The sequence below is a fragment of the Oryx dammah genome, unplaced genomic scaffold (assembly GCF_014754425.2).
Source record: "Oryx dammah isolate SB20612 unplaced genomic scaffold, SCBI_Odam_1.1 HiC_scaffold_3, whole genome shotgun sequence".
Taxonomy (NCBI): Eukaryota; Metazoa; Chordata; class Mammalia; order Artiodactyla; family Bovidae; genus Oryx; species Oryx dammah.
In genome coordinates, this window is record NW_024070187.1 from 36,701,702 (window position 1) to 36,727,901 (window position 26,200).

Sequence of the window (26,200 nt, forward strand, 5' to 3'; positions counted from 1 at the left end):
AGGACCAACACTGAGCCACTCTGGATGTATCCTGAGTTAATCGCCCCTAATTCACACTCTTGCATTCCCCATCAGGCATTTCTCAGGTTCTGTCCAGGACTCTCTCCGTCAAAAGTATGCACAGAAAATAAATAGCTCTGCTTCTTCCCTAACCATCCATTGCAAAAGCCTCCTCCCAACTCCTCCCAAGCAAATGGCTGGTTATTTTAAACCCACAGTCACATTAGGTCTTCATCTTTCATCTAGGCAGTGAACCTCATCTGGGTTGTTTCTATTTTAAAGGAACACCCACGCCCAGGAAATCTTCAGGAAGGAAATTTTGAAAGTCTTTCTCAAGTTCATTTGACAATTTTTCAAAGGCAGCATTATGCACATCTTAAAAATAGAACCCCTAATGCAATGGGGTTTTGCTGAAATGATTACAGGGGACTGTAATAGATACTACAAAGTCACCTTACAGTATAGACTCTTTTAACAGTTTTGCAAAGTGACTTCATGTGCTTTCTTCCATTTATTACAAGTCTCTGGGGTGGAGGACAGGAATCATGTCTGCCACTTTACTAATGAAAAGTAGTATAGAACTGTAATTTGAACACTGGTGTTCCTCTTTGGGCCTCAGTTTCCCTATCTGTAAAGCGAGGATAATAACACTTGCCTCATAGGGTTGTTGTGTGGGACTGTGTACAGCACTATGTTCCTGGCACTTGATCTGTTTGCCACTAGCAACAGTGAGGAAACTGATGCCAGAGAGGTAATTATATAATATTTACTTCCTGCATTTGAGATGGAGCTCTCTGAAGACCACCCTTATTCATCCAGCCCTGGGCCTCTCTTAACGACAGCACTCAGAAATACTTGTTGAGGTGAAATGACTTGAATAATAATGACCACAAATGACTTTCCTTTTTCTTCTGGAGAAGGTGCAGGCAAGGATCTATGAAAACTTCACCCCTTCTCTGTCCCCGGCTCACCCAGACACCGGAAACTTCCACAAAAAAAAGTTCCTGTGAAAATTACCAAGAGTCACATGACTTTCTGGGAACTAATGAAGAACATTGTGAACCTAAGAGAATCAAGGAGGCCAGACATGAGAGGCCAGGATAAAAGGCTCAGTGGAGTCTCAGCTGTCTACTGTGGGGACAGAGCCACACCCAGGGTTGGCAGCCCTCCCTCTGTGTATTCTGGGAATGGAGTGAAAAGTCTGCTCTCAATCGGCCTTATTATTTATCTCTCTCTTGACTCACTGAAATGCTCTGGCAGAACAGCTAAGAACAACCTTTGTTGTGTCCCGTGTAGGTGCAGGCTTCACTCCACTGCTCACACTCCATCCACACAAGCCTGGACTTTGTACCTCTAGGGCCTTGGCAAAGCTTTGACTCGCTTGGTTGGCATAGATTTTGCTGGACAAAAATATCTGAACTAAATTATACATTTTCTCTGATATAGCTTGACCAAGTTCAGAAAGTTGTGTAACCCATTGTGTCGGTAAGGTTGTGCGGAAACAGACACTTGCACCTACTGCCGTGGGGGTCCACTGACAACCGTGATGGAGAGCAGTGCAGCAACTCTATCAGAGTTCAGGCTTCTCAGACCACTGGACCTAGCAAATCCTACAGTGGCAAGAGTTAGCACCTACTGAGCATTTACAAGTACTGTTTCTGTCATTGTTTTCACAGATGACTGTGGAATGAATGAATAACAGACATGTTGAGTTGAATCAAGCAGAACTGATACTCATGAAGGTTCTTCCTTCTGTACTTCTGTCTAGAACTGAGCTCTTGGAGGGATTGTTGTCTAGACCCAGAAGAGTCAGATGAGAGCCGAGTTTCTATCCTGGTGAATATGTGGTTAAGGTTAAGTATGAGTTATCCCAATAGGGCTGTTGTTTGCAAAACAGGACTAGAATCAACAGGGAGAACTTATAGTTTCTGAAGACATGCGGGTACAGGGAAATGGGTCGATTACCTGGATGAGGACAAAGCAGTGAGATTCAGACTCACCTACATAGTGTTTTCCCACCCGGAGTCTGAAGTGGACTGAAAATTTGAGGCAGCAATAAAATATATGAAATTTAGGCAATGGATTTTTTATGGTGCCAGGTGTAAAGATTAAGAGGCAAGTTGAAATAGGAACCAAGAGGTCAGGGTACTCAAACATGAACTTCACAGGAAGTATTTATGTTTCTGACATTATGCAAGGAATGTTAACTGAGTGCCTATATTTTAGGTTAAATTGTGCCCCCAAGAAGAGACATTGAAGTCCTAACTCCAGCACCTAGAGAAGTGACTTGACTTGCAACCTAGGCTTTTGCGGATGTAATTAGTTAAAATAAGGTCATACTGGATTAGGGTGAGCCCTAAATCCAATGACTAGTGTCCCTATAAGAAGGCCATATGAGGACCCAGAGACACACTGTGAAGGAGGCCGTGTGATGACAGAGGCAAAGACTGGAGTGATGTGGTGGCAAGCAAGGAATGCCAAGGAGTGCCACCAACCACCAGAAGCTGGAGAGAGGCATGGAACAGACTCTACCCAGAGCCACCGAAGCAGCCAGCCCTGCTCACACTGTGATTTTGGACTTTCAGCCTTCAAAACTGTGAGACAATACATTTTTGTGGTTTAAGCCCCAAGGGTGTGGTATTTCATTATGGCAACCCTAGGGAAAGAACACAGCCTAGCATGACAGAGCCAAACAGAGACTGACAGACAAACAGAGCCTGACAGAGACAAACAGAAACTAGATTCTATCTTGAAGCACCACCCCTTAAAAAAGGGCAGCATCACGTGGGCGGGCTACCGTGAGAGTAAACAGATGTCACAGACATGGATGTGGATGTGGAGGGATGCAAGGGGGCCTTGTGATTACTGTTAGGATTCATGCTCCAGGCAGAATCAGAGACCCCACTCTAGTCCAGTGCCCTTTGTCTGCCAGCCAGGCTGCTCCCAGAGTGGGAGGGAAGATTTATCTGACAAGCCTTGTTTTTTTTCAAACCATGCAGATAATTACTCAGAACTCTATTTTCTTCATGGTTGTTGCAAATTGATTTTGTAATGATTTTTTTTTTCCCAGGCATTTTGGCAGCTCTGAGAGGGGAAATAAAAGGGCCCATTAATGCCAGCATGTGTCACTGGGGACACCAAAGTGCTGAAAAGGAGAAGAAAAATATCCTTAATTAAAGCAGAAAAAGCTCGAGGTTACCTGGGTCTCTAAAATGTTGCAGTGCTGGCAGTCCAATTCCTGGGGCCTTTCATTGCCTCTTGTGGGACATGCCTTATTCTGTTGGATAAATTCTTCCAGCCTTAAAACCTAAAATAGAAGAATAGAAATATTCAGCGATGAAGAAAAGTCCTACCATCTGGCTGTGGTCATTAATCTGGGAGCCTGTTCCTTTGAGTCAAATACTTCTGAGGACAGTGTCTCACTAGACAAATCCCAGACATGCTTCTTGAGGGGCCATTTCTAGTTAGCTAGTTGCTTAGTTTCTCCAGAAGTCAATGAACCTGGCATGTTTACAATATCCAACACTTCCATTTAAATTACTCATGTCCATATAACTATACCAAAGCTGTAGCATGGTTTCCACTGGTTTTCATACCATTCCTGGAAGGCCACCCTATTTCTTTTTTACAAAATTAGTTGGTAAAGAAAAGGAACAATGTTTAAGAATTATACAGATAATATGAGAGAAGGGTGGCTACAGGATACTATTACATTGTAAAGCCTTAATTATGATGTTATTATTAACTAACTAAATGTAGAGTGTGAATTAAACAGATTGGTTTCCCAGCTCTATACTTTGAGAAGAAGAAGGCTAATAACCACAAAGGAAACTCAGATGTTGCTGAAACTAATGCTCCTCAGGTACCATGCTAGGCATAAGGTAGGGAGGAGAAGAAACAGCCTGAGAGCAGGATGGCAAGGTAAAATATCGTCCCTGCCTTCAAGGAGCTATCATCTCATGGAGCAGACAGATGCATACTTAGAATCACAACAGCATCCAGTAGACATATGTAAAATATAAAAAGAGCATCATTAATGATGTGCTTGCTCTGTGTCAAGCACAGACCTAAGCATTTTACAGTATTAACTCTTAATTCTCCTAACAATCACTATGAGGTAGGTACTACTGCAGAGAACTTACAGCGAAAAACTGCCCAGGAGTTCTGGCACAGTGTTAATAGCACTGAAGGATGAATAGAGTCCAGTGGCAAGTTCTCCCCAGTAATACTGTCCACAGTGCTTTCAAACTTAGAACTTGGTCCCTGGGTGGTTTGGACAGATGGGCCCAAGAAGCAAACCCCATAGTTCAGCTGGCTCACAGCCATTTCATATCCCACCCTTCTGGCTGGCCTCTAGCATGGAGGCCTGATGGCTAAATCCTTGGTTTCCCAGGCTAGCCATGTGGCACAGATGTTACCAGCAGGAGGAGGAGTCAGCTAGGGGCTTCGGTACACCCTTTTGTTTTCCTAATGAAGTAGGCAGGCCTGGTCACCCCTGCCCCTACTTGTTTCCTGTTTTAAATTTGGATATGACAACTGGTCAGTGACAGTCATTCTCACAACCAAGGGGAATCTGAGCCAACTTCTCCTACATGCAGTATCGGGGACCTGTGATACGTTTAGGGACCATGAAAATGTTTTCATTCAAAACTGAAGGGAAAAAAAATGCAGCATTGTATTCACCTTTATGGCAATGCAGTTACAAATTAAAATTTTTAATTCTTTTTGATGAAGAAAAGAGTCCACAAAGGCAGAAGTATCTAATGCCCAGAAAACTGCCGGGAGGTGGGGAGATGGCGGGACCAAGAGGTTTGCAGATTTTCCAGACCTGCAACGCCAGCAGCCTCCTGCCTCCTTCTTTTATGTATGACATTAAGTGTCTCTTTGTTAAGCCTCTATAAATCAGGCTCTCTGTTACTTGCAGCTGAATTTATGTCCCTGAGATCATCTTCCTGTCAAGCTAAAGCCTTTTTCTTCCTTGCAAGGATGCTAAATGTAAGAAAGTCAGGGCGACTTCCTGAGATTCCTGGCACCTTAGTTAATCAAAAACTCTTGGAGTCCAGAACCATCACTCCCAAGCACAGTGTTTATATAGGACTTACTTCAAGCAGTGAATTCTGGAGCTTCACATTTAGGGCCGCTTTCTCTTCCTCCAGCTGCTTTATTTCATTTTCTGATTTCTTCTTCACTTCTTCCAATTGTGCTTCTACTTCCTAAATGATAAACAGAAGAGTTAACCACACAAGCCATAAAAACATGAAAGGACACACCCTGCCTTATTCCCAAGGGGTTTCAAAGGAGCTCACAAGAGTCATAAACTCCATAAAAGAATATAAATTAGAAATATATGAGAGAGTTAAAAAAAAAAACAGGTGCTAAACTGACACTACAAAGACTAATATATATTGGGGGAGGGCAGGGTAAATCCCTGGCTTTAAGTTTTGTAGTGTCAAGTAAGAAAAGAGAATGCTCATTATTGACACAATTCTCACAGTTCCATGAATCAAAAAGCCAAATACATCCTCAGATGCAAGGAAATATCAAAAGCAGAATGAAACTTCCTCTTTGGTCTTCTTAACAGCAACCTTACATTAGTCAAAACAATGGGATTCACAAAGTACTTTTTCCACAGTCCCTCCCCACAGCCTCACAGTCTTAGTGCAAAGCAGATCCAGATAAAAGAACATTCTGGAGCTCATGTGAGTGGTACAGCTGCATTTTAGCTCTGCGACCTTGAGCAAATTTCCTAACCTCTCTGTGACTCAATGCATTACTTATTAATACAAGCTTAGCATAGTTCTAGGTACATATTAATAGTAAGAGATAAATGAATTAAAAGTAGGGCAATTCTTATAGATTCCTACCCTTTTTGATCTAGCTTAATATCTGGTGAAATTTTGCAAGTGTCTAGAGCAGTGGATGAAATATTCTTTTCCTCTTAGCTGAACTTTCAGTTCTGTTGCTCAGTCATGTCTGACTCTTTGTGACCCTATGGACTGCAGCATGCCAGGCTTCCCTGTCCATCACCAACTACAGGAGCCCGCTCAAACTCATGTCTATTTAGTCAGTGATGCCATACAACCATCTCATCCTCTGTCATCCCCTCTCCTCCTGCCTTCAATCTTTCCCAGCATCAGGGTCTCTTCTAATGAGTCGGCTCTTGCATCAGGTGGCCAAAGTATTGGAGCTTCAGCTTTAACATCAGTCCTTCCAATGAATATTCAGGACTGATTTCATTTAGGATTGACTGGCTTGGTATCCTTGTAGTCCAAGGGACTCTCAAGAGTCTTCTCCAACACCACAGTTCAAAAGCATCAGTTCTTCGGTGCTCAGTTTTCTTTATAGACCAACTCTCACATCCATACATGATTACTGGAAAAACCATACCTTTGAGTAGATGGACCTTTGTTGGCAAAGTAATGTCTCTGCTTTTTAATATGCTGTCTAGGTTGGTCATAGCTTTTCTTCCAAGGAGCAAGTGTCTTTTAATTTCATGGCTACAGTCACCATCTGCAGTGATTTTGGAACCCAAGGAAATAAAGTCTGTCACTGTTTCCATTGTTTCCCCATCTATTTGCCATGAAGTGATGGGACTGGATGCCATGATCTTAGTTTTTTGAATGTTGAGTTTTAAGTCAGCCTTTTCACTCTCCTCTTTCACTTTCATCAAGAGGCTCTTTATTTCCTCTTTGCTTTCTGCCATAAGAGTGGAATCATTTGATTATCTGAGGCTATTGATATTTCTCCTAGCAATCTTGATTCGAAGCTTGAGCTTCATTCAGCCTGGCATTCACATGATGTACTCTGATATAAGTTAAATAATCAAGGTGACAACATACAACTTTGACACACTCCTTTCCCAATTTGGAGCCAGTCCATTGTTCCATGTCCAGTTCTAACTGTAGCTTCTTGACCTGCATACAGGTTTCTCAGGAGGCAGGTAAGGTGGTCTGGTATTCCCATCTCTTGAAGAACTTTCCACAGTTTGTTGTGATCCACACAGTCAAAGGCTCTGGCATAGTCAATAAAGCAGAAGTAGAAGTTTTTCTGGAACTCTCTTGCTTTTTCTATGATCCAGTGGATATTGGCAATTTGATCTCTGGTTCCTCTGCCTTTTCTAATTCTAGCTTGAATATCTGGAAGTTCTTGATTCATGTACTATTAAAGCCTAACTTGGACAATTTTGATCATTACACTGCTAGTGTGTGAGATGAGTGCAATTGTGCAGTAGTTTGAACATTCTTTAGCATTGCCTTTCTTTGGGATTGGAATTAAAACTGACTTTTTCCCATCCTGTGGCCACTGCTGAGTTTTCCAAATTTGCTGGCATATTGAGTGTAGCACCTTAACAACATCATCTTTTAGGATTTGAAATAGCTCAACTGGAATTTCATTACCTCTACTAGCTTTCTTCGCTTCCTAAGATGCTTCCTAAGGCCCACTTGATTTCACATTCCAGGATGTCTGGCTCTAGTTGAGTGATACACAGAAAAACTATATAAAAAGATCTTAATGACCCAGATAAGCATGATGGTGTGATCACTCACCTAGAACCAGAGAGATGAACTTTAGGTAGATAATAAGTCATGTATTCATTCACCAAATATTTATTGAGATGTACCATGTATTTGGCACTATTCCTGAAGCTGGGGATAAAATGACACTATGCCTAGTCACCAGGAGCTCACAATTGTGTGGAAAAGACAGGCAGCAAAGTCAACAGCTATAATGCAGTAGATGTCATGTTGGATAGTGACAATTGATTATAGACCTTAACGCTCTAATTGTGAGTAGACGGACATATTAGCAACTGACATCTACTGAGTGTGCACCATTTTCTGAGCGCTTCTCACAGATCATCTTGTTGATCCTTATGAAATCCATATGAGCTAGGTAGTATTGTTAAAGTTCATTATACAAATAAAGGAATGAAGCTTGAAAAAGTTAAAACAATTTGCCCAGGGTCATGCAGCCAGTATATGGAAGAGTCAAGATCCGAACTCAAGAAAGGATGATTGCTTGGCTGTGCTTCTTCCCTGACTGTGTGGGTTCAGTTATATGCGAACATTTTTCAGTGGTAAATACTACAAGCACTAGACAGTCTGTGGTCAGAGGATGTGGAGGAACTGGAGACATGACTAACCTGCTATAAATTATACTTGGATTAACTTTCAAATTGTTCAAGAATCAACTACAGAATGAATGGACATTATGGCTGATTGAGCATGAATAATGAGACAGAAGTCATGGATTTCTAAATTTCTGACTCCTGGATTTCTAACCTGAGCATCTAAAAAGATGCTGCTACTGATCATCTACATGACATATTTACACTTCCTATGGGACCAATCACAGGCCAGTCTAGCAGCCCTGGGGCGGCACTTAGCAGTCCTTGGGGTCAGTCATATAAGAGAGAACAAAAGGGATGTGATTAGATTGTAAGGGTCGAATGATGTGGACACTTAGCCCATGTACAGGGTCTTCAGTAAACCCATCATCTCCTTTTGCAGGAAAGTTCATTTTCTAAAGACAATAGATAAAATATCTTTTTGTTTGAAACAAGTTGAGATAACTTAAACAACCATCAGAAATAAGGCCATCCTCTCAGCAAAAATTCTGATTTTTGACTTCATTATTTAGCCCTCATTCACAGAGTCTTTTATTGAACAAAAGTTTTGTTTACTGTGTTTATTGGTGCAGACATTTGCTAACTCTGCCAAAGCATGTTCGCAGTAACAGCACAGTGAAAGCCCCTGAGAGAAAGATTCTTAGCATAAAGCAGTGGCTATTTCTAATTTTATACAGTCTAATTTTCTGGGGTACATGTAATTAATCACAGCTTTAGCTGTTGCCTTGACAAATGGACCTAAAGGGAAAAAAATTTCCACACAGATGGAAATAACTGATATCTACAGTAATTTTTGGCATTAGTAAGCCACAGTTTAGGTGCAGAATAGTATGTGGTTTATTGTCAGAAAACAAAGAGCTCTGAGTCACATGGAAAACACAGATTAAAAGGAAGCATGACCATGTCCAGCTCGTTCCAAAGTGACCTTAAGGAGTTTAACAGGAATCATTAACAGTCTCTTCCTAACTCAAGTAAAGAGAAAAAACAGCTACAAAGACAAGAACATAAGGGAAAAGGAGATAGTTGCTTTCAAACATATAAATTGTTGCATCCCACACCAGCAAGTAGACTCCATGAGCTATTAACTCATAGGATTCACAGACTACTTCATAAGCTCTATTCTCATTTAACTCTCAAAATACTCATGGGAAATGGCTTTATTGCATCCATTTCATGCAGAGCAGATCCAGAGGCTGATAAGAGGCAAAAGCAGGACTTCCACTGTTTTTCTGCTTTCTGGACTAGGTTGTCCACAATTATTAGCAATTTAAGAAAAGACACATAAAGGAGCCACTGTGATGGGAACAACAAATACGCAACCACAGAAAATCACCAAGCAGAGATTTCAGTTCACATTTTAAAGGAAAACATGTTAACTTTTTTCAAGAAGAAAAATTACTATTTGGTATGTATTTAAAGTTCAGCTGAAAGAGTAAACCAGAACAAAGCCCGAAATGTCACTCAGAGTGGGGAGGCAGAAGAGATGATCTTACAATTTCCAAACTGTATAAAAACTATAACCCACAGAACAATATTGTAATAAACTATACTTGAATTAAAAATATGAATACAGAAGAAACTATAACCCATAGATTCAAGATTCCAATGAACCTCAAACAGAAAAACACAAAGTATATCTAATATGACATACTATAATCAAATTGTAGAAACCAATGATAGAGAAAACAAATCTTATAAGTGGTCACAAAACAAAAGACACACTGTGCACTGGGGAAAACAGGTAAGAGTGGCTACTAGCTTTTCATTTGATGAAAATACAAACAAACAAACAAACCCAAAATTGAATAGCATCTTTAAACTGCTCAAAGAACTAAACTGTTAACCTAGAATTCTATATCCAGCAAAATAACCTTCAAAAATGAAGTCAGGAGAATAAGATGGTGGAGGAGTAGGTGGACGTGGAGTACATCTCTCTTCATGGATGCATCAGGAATATACCTTCAGACACACAAGTGCATGCAGAACACCAGCTAAGAGCTGACAGGAGTATCTGACCAGCAGAAAAGAATCTATAGAACCACACAAAACTCAGTAAGATGAAGGAAATAGGAGGAAAAACAGGAGTGTTAGTAGGACTGGACCTGCCCTTGGTGTGTGGGGGAACTAAAGTAGGGCTCCGATCCCCACACTGGGGCAATTGTCTGAGTCAGAGGAGATCCATTGAAGGCCGAGAGTGAAACAGCTGATCTGTGGCAGCCTTAATGGAGTGAGACTCAGACAGTCCTTGCCGTAGCCATACATACCCAGGACAGGGACGCAGGTCCCCTGGAAGGTGCAGCGGCTTGGAGCTGGAGTTTAGGGATTGTGGAGCAATCTCAAGGTGAGGGCTGCTGTTGACTGGAGAGACAGATCAAGGGGATGTGAGGGAGGAGATTGTGGTGCAAAATGCCTGTGGAGGAAAGCCGGGCACCCATGGAAGCAAGGTGATACTGCTGAGTCATGTGTAGGGGGTGGAGCCATCACCACAGCCTCTCTCTCTCCACATGCCAGCATTGGTATCTGAACAATAGAGAGGCTGGCCCATCAAACACCTGATGCACTGAACTACAGAGTAGGACCCCTTCAAGTGCCTGCGGCATTGCACTGATCTATACAGTATGACCCCATCCAGGGGAGCCCCTCTATGTGCTTGATACATGGAACAACAGAGAAGGACCCCAGGCAAGGGATCGCTCTAAGTGTCTGAATGGGCGGAGATATGGAGAAAGACAGGCCAAAGAGGCCTTCTGATCACCAGCTACAAGATGCTGGAAAAAAGCCTCTGATAGGGCCATAACTCCTGCAGCAGAGGCAGTCTGTGTTGCTGCACACTTGGCGCCACCAGGATCCCTGCAAGCCAAGCAACTGTGCCACCTTCACGCACAGCTCTCACTGGGCAGAGCTGCCATAGGCAAAAAAAAGTCTTGCATCTACGCACACAGGGTAAGTTGTGTCCAGACTCTTTGCAACCCTGTAGACTGTGGCCTGCCAGGCTTCTCTGTCAGCAAAGGGGGTTTTCCAGGCAAGAATACTGGAGTGTATTGGCCAATACTGGTTTCCATACCCTTCTAGAGCACTATATTTCCTGCTGCCCTAGCTGCCAACTTCCCTGTGTACCTGGTGCTGCCAGAACCCCTGCGACCTAAGCAGCTGCACCACTCCACACCGGGCCCTCACAAGGGAAAACCCAACTCCTTCAGGGCAGCCTGAGGAGCAAACCCTAGTGTACAATCCACAGGTAGAGATGGAAATAAAACCACAATTGAAACCCAAGGGCAGTGTGGCTAAGGAAGAAGACCCAAAACCTTCCCACCAGTTGTACAAGCTTCAGATTAAATCCACATGATCAATTAGGCAGACTCTGTGTCTATGGAATATAAAAGAGATCATTGAGAGCTCCCATGAAAGAAAGCACACTAGTTCAGATAGCTGTGGACACTGAAGGCAAGAACACACAGGAGTAGGACCAGATTAGAATCCGAGCTGCCCCCACAGCAGGTCCAGAGATTAGCACAGTGTTGGAGGGCATCCTAGGGAGGTGAGGTGGACTGTGACCCCAGTGAGGGTAAAGACTGACAGCAGTGACTCAAGAAAAACATTTATTATTCTTAATTTTTGACTTGTTCTGTAAATTCTTTTGGATTTTTTCCCCTTTTTCCCCCCTCTGTTTTAGTTGTTGATTATTTTTTTTTGCACTATGCAATCTAATTAAGCTTTTGAGTTTTTTTTTTTTCTCAGTCATATTATTTATTGTTGTTATAAACCATAAAGGGGATGCTGGCAGGGTGAAGACCTAAAGGCTTATTACATAGACAGAGAGCAAAGGTTATGCTTCTATGATTCACATCCAATTCATGTGATATTCAAGTGACTTTATTTCTCAGGTTCATGTGTGAAATGGGAAAGCAACCCCTGCCTACAGAGCTGAGGTAAGGGATAAATCATGGACTGGAGAGCTGTCATTCCTTTTAGATGTACAGCATCTGATCCTTCTCGGAATGTTTAAGAAATTCTCCATCTGATACATCAGAGCCATCCTCCCACCACAGAACCAGAAAATGTCAGACTTATCTTCCCAGACCCCCTTCCAAAGAGGACTGGGGGCATGTGACCATCAGACATACTCACCTCAGATTTCAAATCAGAAGCCATCGATATGTACAAGCTGGAGTCATTGAAACAAAAGGGATCTGGCAACTGCATTTCCCAGGGGCAGCAGGGCCAGCCATTCTATAGCAGCTCCGACTGACAGACATTTCCAGGATGATGGAAATATTAAAAAATACAGTGCAGCTTATGTGTAGAAGTCCTTCAGCACTGAATGCTACCTTAACCTGAAAATGGCTCCATTCCAGGAGCCATTAGCCACATATGGCAATTAAGCACTTGGAATATGGCTAGCTCACCTGAGGAACTGAATTTAAAATATTATTTAGTTATGATCAATTTAAATGTAAATAACCACAAGGGGCTACCAAATTGGAGAGTGCAGTTCTGTAGGCAACGTCCAGGGCCCGTTGGTGGTGGTTGTCGGCTGTGTACATGGCAGGTCTGGCCTCAGAGGTGGTGGCAGGCGTGTCTTTATCACTGACTGAGTAGCTGCCAAGCCCCGTTCCCTGGTTTTCCAGAAAGCTTCTCATTGCCCTTTACTACATTCCTTTCTTGCCTAAAGCGCCCAGAGCGGGTTTGTGATACCTGACACCCAGAATCATAAGTGACACAAATGAGATGTAGAATGCAGCAGTGTCTAGCACAGCTCAGCAGGGACTCAATAAACCTTTCCACGGTCTTCTAAGAATGTGTGGGCAAATGCTAATTATAGGACATGTACTCTGCTCTGTCTGTGAAGATTAAGTAATAATATCCTCAACAGGGAAGGCAGATAGGCCCTCTGGGTCAACTCCAGCCCTTCTCCTGTAGCATCTTTTTCAGGTTAAGGTAGCATTCAGGATACATAACACACTTGTACTCAAGGGCCCAAAGAAACAGTGCCCTCTTAACTCTACAGGGGAAACAGGTATCTATTTTTAGTCCATGAATACTTGATTTGGGGCCTCTTCAAGGTTTTACCTTCCTCTAGTCTGCATGGCCTAATTTATATAATTTATGTCCTCAGTTTGTAGAAATGATCATAATTAAAAAAAAAAAAACAGGAGGAAATGCAATTTATTTCTACATGATTCATTTCCCAAATGGATCCATGCCCCTGATTAGAGCTGAAATGGAATTTCTACACTCAGAGTCAGGCTTGGCTGACAGGTTACCAGGGCAACCTGTAGCTCCAGGAGAGTAACCGTCCCTCCCACTGACTATGGCTTAGGATAGAAAGAGGGTTCAGCTATATGAGGGCTGGATTTGTGCAACCAGTTACTGCTCATCGGGAGGAAAGTGCTTTCAACACAGCTGCTTCCCACCCTGTGCAGGGATGGGAAATCATGGGCTCTGGAGTCAGGCTGTTGGGTTTTAATGTGGCTACACCACTCACTGTCTGTGTGAGCAGATATATAACATCTTTGAGCCTCAGTTTTCTCATCTCTGGAATGGCGATATGAACACTTATTTTGTAACCCTGTTGGGAGGATTAAATGTGTTCATAAGAATAAGTGCTTTATAAAGTATTGCTAAGTCGCTTCAGTCGTGTCTGACTCTGTGCGACCCCAGAGACGGCAGCCCACCAGGCTTCCCTGTCCCTGGGATTCTCCAGGCAATAACACTGGAGTAGGTTGCCATTTCCTTCTCCAACGCATGATAGTGAAAAGTGAAAGGGAAGTCGCTCAGTCGTGTCTGACTCCTAGTGGTCCCAAGGACTGCAGCCTACCAGGCTCCTCTGTCCATGGGATTTTCCAGGCAAGAGTACTGGAGTGGGATGCCATTGCCTTCTCCTTATAAAGTATAGTGGGCACTAAATAATATTATCACACATGACATCATCTAATGCACATGGTAACTAATCACAACCACTGTTTATCAAACTGAGTACATGTTTATGCACTGAGCTAAAAGTTTACATACAAAACCATATTTGCACATAACAAGCCCCCAAGGTAATTATCTTTATTTTTAGAAAGGTTAAGTGACCAGTGCATGGTCATAAAGCCAATCAAAGAGTCAGGACTTGGACCCAATACTAGTCTTTCATGAGTCCATTTATTTATCCAACACATATTTATTGAGTATCTACTACTTTTTACCACCACACACTGCATTCCTCAGTGATATATGATTCTTTTTCAGTGAAAACTCAGAGCTGATAATGCAAGTTCTTAGAATAGAAAGAAGCCTTCTTATAATAATTAAAGCACCACCTATGCTTACAATAATGCTGATTTACTTCACTCTTCTCCTAAAACATTCAAATACATGTCACTTGCTTTCCTCAGTAAACATGAGGGATGAGGCTTTGTGTTCCTTCTCAGCAGAAAGCACCTCCTTTAGTGGGAATTTGGAGCAGCACTCAGAGGCTGAGAAACTTCTTTCCCACTGCTGACTCACTGATTAATCAATTACCTGCATTCATCTAGTGCCTATTACACCCGAGGAACTATGATCTGCTTTGTTTTTTCACATGGATTACTTCATGTAATCCTTGCAGCTACTCTGTTAGGTGCTATTATCAACATCTGTTTTATAAATGAGGAGCCTGGGGCCCACAGCGATTTTCTGTGAGAGACTCAACTGTCCACAGCTGTATCTCTGGGATGCAGTCTCACCTTCTGCAGCCTCTTCCTTTCAGCTTCCACCGACAAGTGGACTGACTTGATTTCCACCGTGTGCTTCTTCACCAAGTCTTCTAGGCGCTTCATCAGCTGGTCTTTGAGATGTTTCTTCTCCTCTTCTGTCTGATGTTTGACTTTGTGAAGGTCTTCTTCATATTTTTGCTTCATATATTCCATCTCAATGCATGCTTCTTTCTTGGTCTACAAAAAGAAAAAGGGCTTGTAAAACTACCAGGGTGGAGAGAACAGGAAATCACCATTTCTCTTTTGTGCAACTTCTACAGTGTTGATCACTGATTTTAAAGCATGTATCACAAGGTACAGTAAAATTTATAAGATGACATGTTTGATATTTATAAGAAACTTCATTTTATCCACCATCGGAAAAGGACTTTTTGGAGTAATGCATCTATTGTCATAGGATAAGGTATTCCAGCCCACACTATAGTGCTTTCTTAAAAAAAAAAAAGAAAACAAAACAAAAAAAAACAACAAAAACCTTTGTTTTGACTGGGAACATATAGCAGGAATCTTAAGCAAGTTTCCAGTTTCCTGGGAGCTGGTGATAAGGAGTTGGAAGAATTCCTCTACATTCTCAGTCTCCTAGTTTCAAATGACATGCAGTTGGCAGGACATTGGCTGGAACGTCACACCTACACATTCACCCCTGAAACTATGGGACCTATTGCTTCCAAGTAGACCTGTCATGGTTCGGGGCTGGCCTCCCTCTGAAGCTTGTTCCAGCAGAGCCCCCTGTGACGGCAGCATCCCCAGGGCTGGGTCAGACACTACCTGTGTATCTTTGCCTCCTTTTGTGCAGGGACATTCCTTGGCAAAGTTCTGTTCCTGCTGAGGATGGAGACTGCAGGCTTCCAAATTATTCTCTTTCCTTAGGACTTCATTCTCTGAAACTCTCTCTGTCTTCATGTCACCTGTAAGCACAGGTTTCAACATCATTGGGAATACCCTTGGCCTGGGCCTTGTGCCTGAGGCCTCTGCAAGTTACCATTCTGCTATTCAACTCCCCTATGTAATCCCTGCTCCATGGCCTTCTGGCCTCAAGTATGGTCAAGATGGTGATTGTCATCTTTGCCCAAGCAGCATCTTGAGTTCCCATAGTTGCCCTGCTCTCCCTTCTAAAACTAGTCATCTTTTATGTAGGTTAAAAAATTGAGGATGTTCCCGAACATATGTACATTCAAAGGATTTAGATTTAAAGAGATTTCAAGTATAAGACAAAAATTAAATATGACTAGAATTGCCCAGTTTCTTTCCATATTCCCCAAGGTACTTATGCCTTACTTCTGAGACCACTATGCCCTCTGGTTCCAACTCACACTTTCCAGCCCAAAGTGATTTCTTCTTTCCCAGACATCTTGTTCCTCTGCTGCCTGGGATGCAGTCATGAAATGAAAGCATGCTGTGGGCTGTAAAGTAACAGTCCCACAATCTCCTGGAGGCAGAGCCTATGTTTTGTGCCCTTGTTATATCTCCCAGCATCAAACTGATCACACTATACATATTCAAGAATGTTCTGATGAGGGAGCTCAGCGGAAAGCACTTTTTTTGTTGTTGTTCAGTCGCTAAGCCACGTCCAACTCTTTGTGACTCCATGGACTGCAGCACACCAGGCTTCCCTGTCCTCCACTATCTCCCCCAGTTTGCTCAAGTTCATGTCCATTGAGTCAGTGATGTTATCTAACCTTATCTCAAAGAAAGCACTTTGGAGTCATATAACCTATGTATCTTACTCTATCACCAGCCAGCTGGCTGGCCGTAAGCTAGCCACATAACTTTTCTCTGGTTCATTTCTTCATCTGTGACATGGGATACTGACAATACCTAACTCACAAAACTACTGGGAACATCCAATATCATCACTGTGTGAAAGATGTTAGAGTATAAAGTGTTGTCTAAGTCTAGGGAAAAGCCAGAGCTGAGAAGTTCAGGCACTATGGTGGACTGGATGGAGAACTATCTGGGAGCCAGAGATCCTTCTGCATCATGCCTTTTAGATATCTGACCTGTGGCAGCTCTGGGTGTTGGCTTGCTTATGTCCTGCATGATGGGACTTACCAGCAGGCAGGTCAGATCAAAGAGCCCTGCCCTCCATTCTGTTTCCTTAACAGTCTCAAGGCTGCAAGCAGTGCCAAGCCAACCTGGTGGCCAACTTTTGCTCTGTAAGGAAATCAATTGGGGCATCTCACCAGTTTTCTGTGTCACATGACACTCCTGCAACATAAGCTTATCTTTGGCAATGGCCAGCTTCTCCCCAAGTTTTTTTGCCGTGCTTTTCAACTCTGAATTCTCCTGTCGAGCCTCCTTGAGCTGCACATCCAGGTCCTAAACAAAGAGACAGGGTGTCATTTCACTAGTTCTGTGCAGAGACATCCTATGCATATCAGCTCTGAAAAGTGAGTAAATGCACAGCTGCTGCTGCTGCTGCTAAGTCGCTTCAGTCGTGTCCAACTCTGTGCAGCCCCATAGATGGCAGCCCACCAAGCTCCCCCGTCCCTGGGATTCTCCAGGCAAGAACACTGGAGTGGGTTGCCATTTCCTTCTCCAATGCATGAAAGTGAAAAGTGAAAGTGAAGTCGCTCAGTCGTGTCCGACTCTTAGTGACCCCATGGACTGAAGCCTACCAGGCTCCTCCGTCCATGGGATTTTCCAGGCAAGAGTCCTGGAGTGGGGTGCCATTGCTTCACAGCATGTGCCATTAATCTCTGGAATTCAGCGGCTCAGTGTTCATCAAATCCTGATTCATCCTCTGATTGGCTATGTGATGTTCAGCAAGTTATTTAATCTTTCTGTGCTGTGCTAAGTCACTTCAGTCATGTCCAACTCTTTGTGACTCTATAGATTGTAGCCTGCCAGACTCTTCTGTCTTTGGGATTCTCCAGGCAAGAATACTGGAGTGGGTTGCCATGCTCTCCTCCAGGGGATCTTCTGGACCCAAGGATTGAACATGTGTCTCATATCTGCTACATTAGCAGGTGGGTTCTTTACCACTAGCGCCACCTGGGAAACCTCAACCTTTCTGTAGTGAGGATTAAATGAGATAAAGTGGGACAGAAAACAATGCTCAGGAAATATGAAAGATACTAGCTGCTGTTACTTTTAGAGATGGGCCTCTGTGAGACTGTGGGCCTCACATAACTAACGTCACTGGTCCAATTTTCCACAAATATAAAGCCTCAAGGACATTAGGACAGGCAAGTTGTTATGGAGTGGGCAGGGGCTTTAGAATTAGGCTGAAATGAGTTCAAACACTTTTCAGCTGTGTGCCCAGCTATGCGCCTCAATTGAGGAGCTTAAGCTTAAGCTTCTCAATTTCAGTTTTACCTTCTCATCTGTAAATTGTAAGTCTCTCTGCTCTCAAAGGACAGGGATCAAGTCCAGCTTACTATGTGTCTCCTGAACACAGCCCTGGCCTGGCACATTGTAGGTGTTCAATAAATATTTCCTTAACAAATGTGGTTGAACTCAATGAAGGTAATAATGCTCACTTTGGCAGAAGTCACAGTGCCTGATGAGTGGTAGGTGTTCATATTACCAGCCATGGTTATTCTCACACTTGGGAGGTAGGAAGAGCCCCTGCTTTACCTGAATGCGGTCCTTCAGCTTTTGGGCATACTTCTTCAGGTCACTAATCTTGCGGCCTCTGTGCTCCAGATCCCCTTCCAGCTTCCGGACCTGGGCCTGCAGGGCTGCCTCCTGGGCCTGGAAGTTCTTCCGGAGGTCGGTCTCCTTCTCCTGCCACTGCCACAGGGCCTCGCTCACAGACTGCTGCATCGCCTGCCGGACTGCCTCGTTCTCCCGCTCGTACGTGGCCTGCAGCTCCTCGGCCTTCCGCGCGTAGTCCTTGCTCAGCTGCTGGTTCTCCGCTCGCAGCCGCTCCACTTCCAGCAGGACCTCCCGCATCTCGGGGCCGCAGCCCGGCTCGACCTTGGGCTCGGGACCCTCCTGGGTGACCCGGTCCCACCGGGGCGCCTCATGGCCACTCAGGTGCCGGAGCCTCTTCTCATAGCCGGCCTTGAGCTCCAGCATCTCCTTGGAGAGGGTGAGCACCCGCTCGGCGTGCTCGGCCTCCACCTTCAGCTCCCTCTCCTGGGTCTCCAGCCTGCACGAGGCTGACTGGGCCAGCGCCTCCTGTGTCAGCCGCTTCTGCAGCTCCAGGGCGCTCTCCAGGGCCTGGATGCGCTGCCGCAGGGCCTCCTCCTCGCCCGCGGGGCCCTGCGCCTGCAGGAGCCTGGCCTCGGTCTCGGCCACCGCCTGCTGCAGCTCCTCCTGGTGGGCCTCACGCAGGGCCTCCATGCCCGCCTCGGTCTCGTCCTGGCGGGTGTTCAGGGCGTAGATCACCTGCGGGAAAAGTCACAGAGCTGGGTTAGCCGGAGGAGTGTGGGTGTGTGTGAAGGGCCACTGTGACCAGAGAGGGCCTTGACCCTGGCAGTGACTCAGGCTGATCTCCAGGAGCTGCACCTGAGAACAGGATTTGACTGGAAGTGATTTTAGAAATTGTCCCCAGGAGAAACCAACAAGGAGTTCCTTAGGGGCCTCTGGGAATCAAGCAAAGGGCCTGAAACACTTTGGGACACAGAAAGCACCCCTGAAAACCAAACCAAAACAAAATACAACAAAACACTAGAAAACAGAATTCAGCAATGTATAAAAAGGATTATATACTATGACCAAGTGGGATTTATCCCAGAAGTGCAAAATTGATTTAACATCTGAAAATCAGTTAATGTGAGATATCATATGAATAGCATAAAGGGTAAAACCCACAATATTGTCTGAACAGAAGAAAACCATTTGACAAAATCCAATCCCTTCTCTTGACAAAAACACTGACCAAACAAGAAAGAGACGGTAACTCCTTCATCCCAATAAAGGGCATCTATGGAAAACCCACAGCTAACATCGTACTCCCTGGTGAAAAACTGTTCTCTGTAACTTCAGGAACAAGACAGAAACAGGGCTAGGTGCTGAATACACATTTAGGATCTCAGAAAATCCTCATGGCAACCCTGCAAAGTTGGTATCTTTGTCCCCATTCTAAGTATGAACCATTGAGGTTCAGAGAAATTAAGCAACTTTTGCAAGGTCACAAGGGATAAGAGGATTTGACTAGCTCATGCTCACAACATGGTACTGCACTGCATCTCACTATTCTACTTGAGCTTTCATTCATTTATGCATTTACCCAATATCTCAGATGTGCCATGTTCTGTGCTGAGTACTAGAAATATGTGTTGATCAATAAGGCAACTGAAGTTGTGATCTCAAAAATATATTTCAGTGGGAGAGTCAGATAAGATTATGGTGGGTTTTAGTGCACTAAGTGCTATGAAAGTGATCAGCACTAGTTACTAGCAAAGCACAGAGGAATGGTATAGTAGAAGACTCCCCAGAAAAGGGGAACCTTGCCTCCTCATCCTTGGGGAGTTCCCATTGACATGTCAACCTCTATATAGGCATGAACAACTGACTTCTTCATGTTGCCTCATGGTATGAAGTTGAGCACAGGGTAGGTTCATAATTATCTATTATGGTACTGTTGCTGGTCATCAAAGATTCATGCTTTCTTTCCACAGAGTTGATGCAGAGAAACAGCCACCAAGCCAAGCTCCATTTCCTAGTCCCCGTGCATCTATACGGGACCACATGACTAGTGATTACAAGTGGAATGTGGCCTGAGGTGGATGTATGCCATCTCACGGGGTTACGGTTAAGAGGAGGGTTAAGCAGGAGGCATGTCCTTTCCACAGTCTCTTTTTCCATCTGCCAACTTATTGTGGAGTGCAAGATGGAAATTGCCTGGGTCCTCAGTGACTGAGTAGAAGGCCACCTGCTCACCAGGAGCGCTGGTATTGATTTCTGCACTAACAAGAAATAAACTATTTTGTTGAGCCTTTAAAGCCTTGACATTTATTTGTTACAACAGCTATGATCACTGTGGAAGAACTCACAGGACTCAGCATATAGTCATACTTATGGCTATGATTAATTATAGAGAAAGGATACAAAGTAAAATCAGCAAGTAGAAAACAAGCTTGGCAGTGGTGGGGGTGGTGGGGAGTCTTGGGAAAAACAAGATGAAAGCTTGTAAGAATCCCTCCCAAATAGAGTCACACAGGATTTACTTAATTTCCCCGGTAAGTTGTGACAACACATGTGAAATACTGCTTACCAAGAAGCTTACTGAAGACTTAGCAAGGTTTTTATTCAGGGCTAGTCAGGGCTTCTCTGGTAGCTCAGCTGGTAAAGAATCCACCTGCAATGCAGGAGACCCCAGTTTGATTTCTGGGTGGGGAAGATCCACTGGAGAAGGGATAGGCTACCAACTCCAGTATTCTTGGGCTTCCCTGGTGGCTCAGACGGTAAGAATCTGCCTGCAATGCAGGAGACATGGGTTCAATCCCTGGGTTGGGGAGATCCCCTGGAGGAGGGCATGGCAACCCACTCCAGAATTCCTGCCTGAAGAATCCCCATGGACAGAGGAGCCTGATGGGCTACAATCCATGGGGTTGCAGAGCTGGACACGACTGAGCGACCAAGCACAGCACAGTCAGGTTGATAACTTCTCTTGGGCATTACCAAAATTCCAGACTCCCAGAAGGAAAGTAAGTGCTCACATAAGTCATATTGTTTGCAGACAGTTAAGGCCTGCTGAGATATTCTTATCAGAGTGCGTGGTGGAAACCCTCTGGAAATCCAAGTTCCCAGATGGCAGCCGAGAGCAACTTTGCAAACAGGCCAGCTAAGGAGAAGCAATCTCAGATGTGCTGTGTTAACTTTTCTGCACACCTGATGCTCCAACTGATTAAAAAAAAAAAAAAAAGACTGATTTTTCTCTTCAATGGAGTCAAGCTGTGCCAGGTCAAATCTTAACATAAATTGGGTTTTCTCATGTGAAGAACAAAGCATCCTTGAAAAGGTTATTCCATGAAAGTTAGCATTGTGACTACACTGAGGAAAAGGATTCCAAAGAGAGACTTGCAGAAGCAGATGCCCTGAATGGGAACACACATGAAACAGACAAGCACAAGTAAAGACTAGGCTTTGGAGTCTGTGCTGCCTAAATGTAGATCCTATTTGCCATTGTGTGGATGCCACACAACCTATGGATCCAGAAGTTGTCTGCTCTCTGTGTGAGCTTGGGTATGCTATATAATCTCGCTGGCTTCCATTTCCTCATTTGTACAATGAGGAGGATGAAGTTCCTGCTTTATGAGTTTCAGTCAGTCGGTCAGTTGCTCAGCCCCTCAGTCACGTCCAAATTTTTGTGACACCATGGACTGTAGCCTACCAAGCTCCTCTGTTCATGGAATTTCCCAGGCAAGAATACTGGAGTAGGTTGCTATGTCCTGCTCTAGGGGATCTTCTCAACCCATGGATCAAACCCATGTTTCCGAATCTCTTGCATTGGCAGGCGGGGTCATTACCACTGTACCACCTGGGAAACCTTAATGAGGCTACTGAAGGATTAAATGAGGCAATGCTATACTGCACATTGCATAGTGCCTGGCTCACAAAAAGAACCTATGGCACCTGGCTGTTCCTATTACGGTTACCCACAGGACACTTTTAGCTTGATGGGGATTTCTGGGGCAATGGCACTTCTCTTAAGGAAGGCAGTAGAGTAGATCTGGTGGAGGAGGGGTCCTCTGGAGTGAAAGAGACCTAGATTTAACTACCTAGGAGCAGAGATTACTGGTGGATCCCTATCTGTTTTTCTCCTTCGTCCTTAGAAATAGAACCCTTACCTTTCCTATGGGCACACTGCCACATTTCTCTGCCTCCCTCGTAACTCAGAGCAGCTAAGTGACCAAGCTTTGCCCAGTTGAATATAAGCAGAGGTGTCATTCTTTCTTCTGGGGTGAACCTCCTATTATCAAGCAGTCATTTTGGATGCTGAAGGGGACACCACAGGCTAACATTGGCAAGACAATAAGAGGAGTCAGGGTCTCTAACACAGTGGAAAGCCATGCAAGCCCTGCAGTGATTCCACACGGATTGCGCTGGGTTTTCTGTCGTTCACAAACTAATTCTATTTGGTAGACATACTTCTCAACTCTTTTTAAAATTGCTTATGTTAGTTCACTTCTTGAAGCCTCAGTTTCTTACCTGTAAGAGAGAGATAACCCAGACCCAATTTTTTTTTTTTTTGAGGATCAAGTAGTATTACATCTAAATATGTGTTGGCACAAAATAGGTACTTATTAAATGTTTTTCTTCTTCTTCGTTCTCACACTATGTCCTCAAAAAGAAACATCCCTTGTTTTGGAAACATAATCTGGTCCACCCTCCCACCCCACCCCACCCTCAGCATCTGAAATTGTTGAGTAGATTTTGAATATACCCACCCTTCTGCTCCTGGTGCCTCACAGGCCACTTGGCACACTTCCTCTGCTACCTGCTCGCTTTCTTTCACTCACCACCTTCTTACTCAACTGAAACTTCAAGTAGCTGGCCCAAGTCTCATTTGTGAATCCTTCTCAGGAGGAAGTCAACTTCAGAATCCATCAAGGGACCTGAATAATTCAGCAGTCAAGAGCAATATTGAGCAAGTTGCAATGTCTTCCCAAATATTTTAGAAATCCACCGCTAATGGTTTGATTTCAGAGACAATGTCTGCAGTGGACCTGTTAAGGTCTTAAAGGTTGAAAATTCCATGGACAGAGGAGCCTGGTGGGTTACAGTTCATGGGGTCACAAAGAGTCGGACATAATTGAGCAACTGAGCATGCATGCATGCATGCACTGTAGGTTTAACAAAGCTATAATTAATGAATTCTGAGCATCAGATTCTAAGGAAAGTCTCCACTGAGTCTGGCAGCAGGAGTCAGAAATGAAATGGAAAAGGAAAACAGGAAATAATACTTATCAAGTGCCCTCAGAGTATAACCTTCTCTGGGTCAGGAAATAGACACATTTTTGTCAATAAATTTAACAGTTTTACAAAGTGGACATTCTCATACTTCTTATTTTACAGATGAGGGAACTGACATTGGGTGGGGTTAATTTAACATCTAGGGGTTATAAAGCATGGTGCTTAAAAGGAAGCTTTGGATTCTGCTGGACCTGTAGCTCTACCTCTCTCTAACTCTGTAACCTTGAGAGCATTATTGAACTTCTCTGATTCTGTCACTTCATCTAGCACAGGGGAGAGAAATGCCTATTTCATAGATTTATTTGGAGATTAAAATGACACACCGACCCTAATACCCTTAGCAGCATTCCTAGCACAAAGTAAACATCAAGAAATTCTGTCATTATTTTTACTATTATTGCGAAGTGTACTCGCTCAGTTATGTCCGACTCTTTGCAACCCCATGAACTGTAGCTCACCAGGTGCTTCTTTCCTTGAAGTTCTCCAGGCAAGAATACTGGAGTGGATTGTCATTCCATTCTCCAGAGGATCTTCCCAACCCAGGGATCAAACCCAGGTCTCCTACATTGCAGGTAGATTCTTTACTGTCTGAGCCACTGGGCAAGCCCATTATTATTGCCAAGACAATGCTAAAGATAAATCATAAAATAAATAAAATAATGCTTAAAAATGCGGATGCTAGGATTGAAACCCAAATCCTTTTGGATCCCCAAATTAAAAGAAGCAGAACAATAAGTTTGTTTAGAAAAAAACTGGTGATATTCTTTCATAAGTATTTTTACAGCATTTACTACATGCTCAGCATGGTGCTTCTCATCTGATTGGCAAGTTCTTCATCATCTCCCATCCTTCAAATAAAAGGGCCTCAGATCTTAGGCCTCAGACTTTCTCTTCTCTACAAACATTTTCTTGAGATCTCATTCAATCTCGTGATTTTATGTACGCTCTTTTGGTTAGTGACTGTCAAATTTCTATGTCTAGGCTGGACCTGTCACCTGAATGTCCGATTCATGTCCTGTTGCTTATCAATATCCTCATTATCTAATATGTACCTCAAATTTAATTCTGGAGACTTTTCCTTCAAAACTTGCTCTTTGTACATTATTCCCCATCTTGCTCCATGGCAACCCCCTTCTTTCAGCTGCTTAGGTCAAATTTTGGAGTCTATTAATAAACACATGAAAGGAAGCTGAACATTACTAATTATTTGGAAAATAAATCAAAACTGCAGTGAAATACCACTTCATGCCCATTAGGATGATCATCATCAAAAAACAAAAAATAAGTGATGAGGATGTGGGGAAATTGTAGCTGTATTGCTAGTGGGAACATAAAATGGTGAAACTGCTATGGAAAATGGTGTGGTGGTTCCTCAAAAAATTAAACACAGAATTACCATGTGATCCAGCTATTCCATTTTGGAATTTCAATTTCAAAATAATTTTAAACAGGAACTTGAATAGATACTTGTACACCCACATAAACAGCATTATCAACACTAGCCAAAAGGTGGAAACAACCCAAGTGTCCATTGATAGGTAATCAGATAAACAAAATGTGATATATACCTATAATGATATATTACTCAGCTTTAAGAAGAAAAAGATTCTGACACATGCAACCACATGGATGAACCTTGAAGATATTAAGCTAAGTGAAATAAGCCAGTCACAAATGGACAAATATGGTATATGATTCCACTTATATGAGGTACCTAGAGTAGTAAAATTCACAGAGATAGAAAGTAGAAGGCTGTTTGCCACGGGCTGCAAGAAGAGGGTACTAGGGAGCTAGTGTTTATTTATTTTTATTTATTTTTAATTAATTAATTAATTTTTTATTTTACTTTACAATTCTGTATTGGTTTTGCCATACTAGTGTTTAATGAGTACAGAGTTTTCATTTGGGAAGATGAAAAAGTTCTCCAGACAGATGGTGGTGATGGCTGCACAACAAGGTGAATGTATTTAACATCTCTGAACTTTACACTTAAAAATTATAAATCCTATGTTATTTATATTTTACCAGAATAAAAAAGTTTACAGCTATCTGTGTCTCAAATCTGTCTCTGACATTCCAACATCTAATCCTGAATCTTGCCATTTCTCACCATCCCATCCTACCCTTAATTGGAGTCATGAATACCTCTCACTTGAACCATTACAATGATCTCGACCCTTGTTTCTACTTTGCCATTTAAGGTCTGTTAAAAGTCAGTCGAATCATGTCTCCCCACTGCTCCAAACCTTCTTATGTTAACCACGCAGGACAAGTCAGAGCCTTACAGCAGCCAAAAGGAAGGTGACCTCCTCTGGCTTCTCATGACCTTTCTGAGCTCACGCTATTCTCTTCTCCTTCTCACTCCCTTCACTGCAGCTGCGTGGACATCCTTGCCATGCCTCAGCCATGCAATCACACTCACTCATTGTATCTGCGTGGATACTGTTGCTTCCTCTGGGACAAC

At 43.3% G+C, this 26,200-nt stretch overlaps 1 protein-coding gene across 3 annotated transcripts in view; it reads right to left on the reverse strand.

Moving 5' to 3' along the window:
• FAM184B (family with sequence similarity 184 member B) overlaps positions 1-26,200 on the reverse strand; it is a 117,170-nt gene that overhangs the window by 34,338 nt on the left and 56,632 nt on the right. For all 3 annotated transcript variants that reach the window (XM_040237897.1, XM_040237896.1, XM_040237898.1), the window contains exons 2-7: positions 18,448-19,203; positions 17,052-17,187; positions 15,637-15,776; positions 14,839-15,045; positions 5,103-5,213; positions 3,200-3,307 (exon numbers count right to left, since the gene is read on the reverse strand). In XM_040237897.1, the coding sequence (XP_040093831.1) occupies positions 3,200-3,307; positions 5,103-5,213; positions 14,839-15,045; positions 15,637-15,776; positions 17,052-17,187; positions 18,448-19,203 (1,458 nt within the window). The remainder of the gene's footprint in view (positions 1-3,199; positions 3,308-5,102; positions 5,214-14,838; positions 15,046-15,636; positions 15,777-17,051; positions 17,188-18,447; positions 19,204-26,200) is intronic.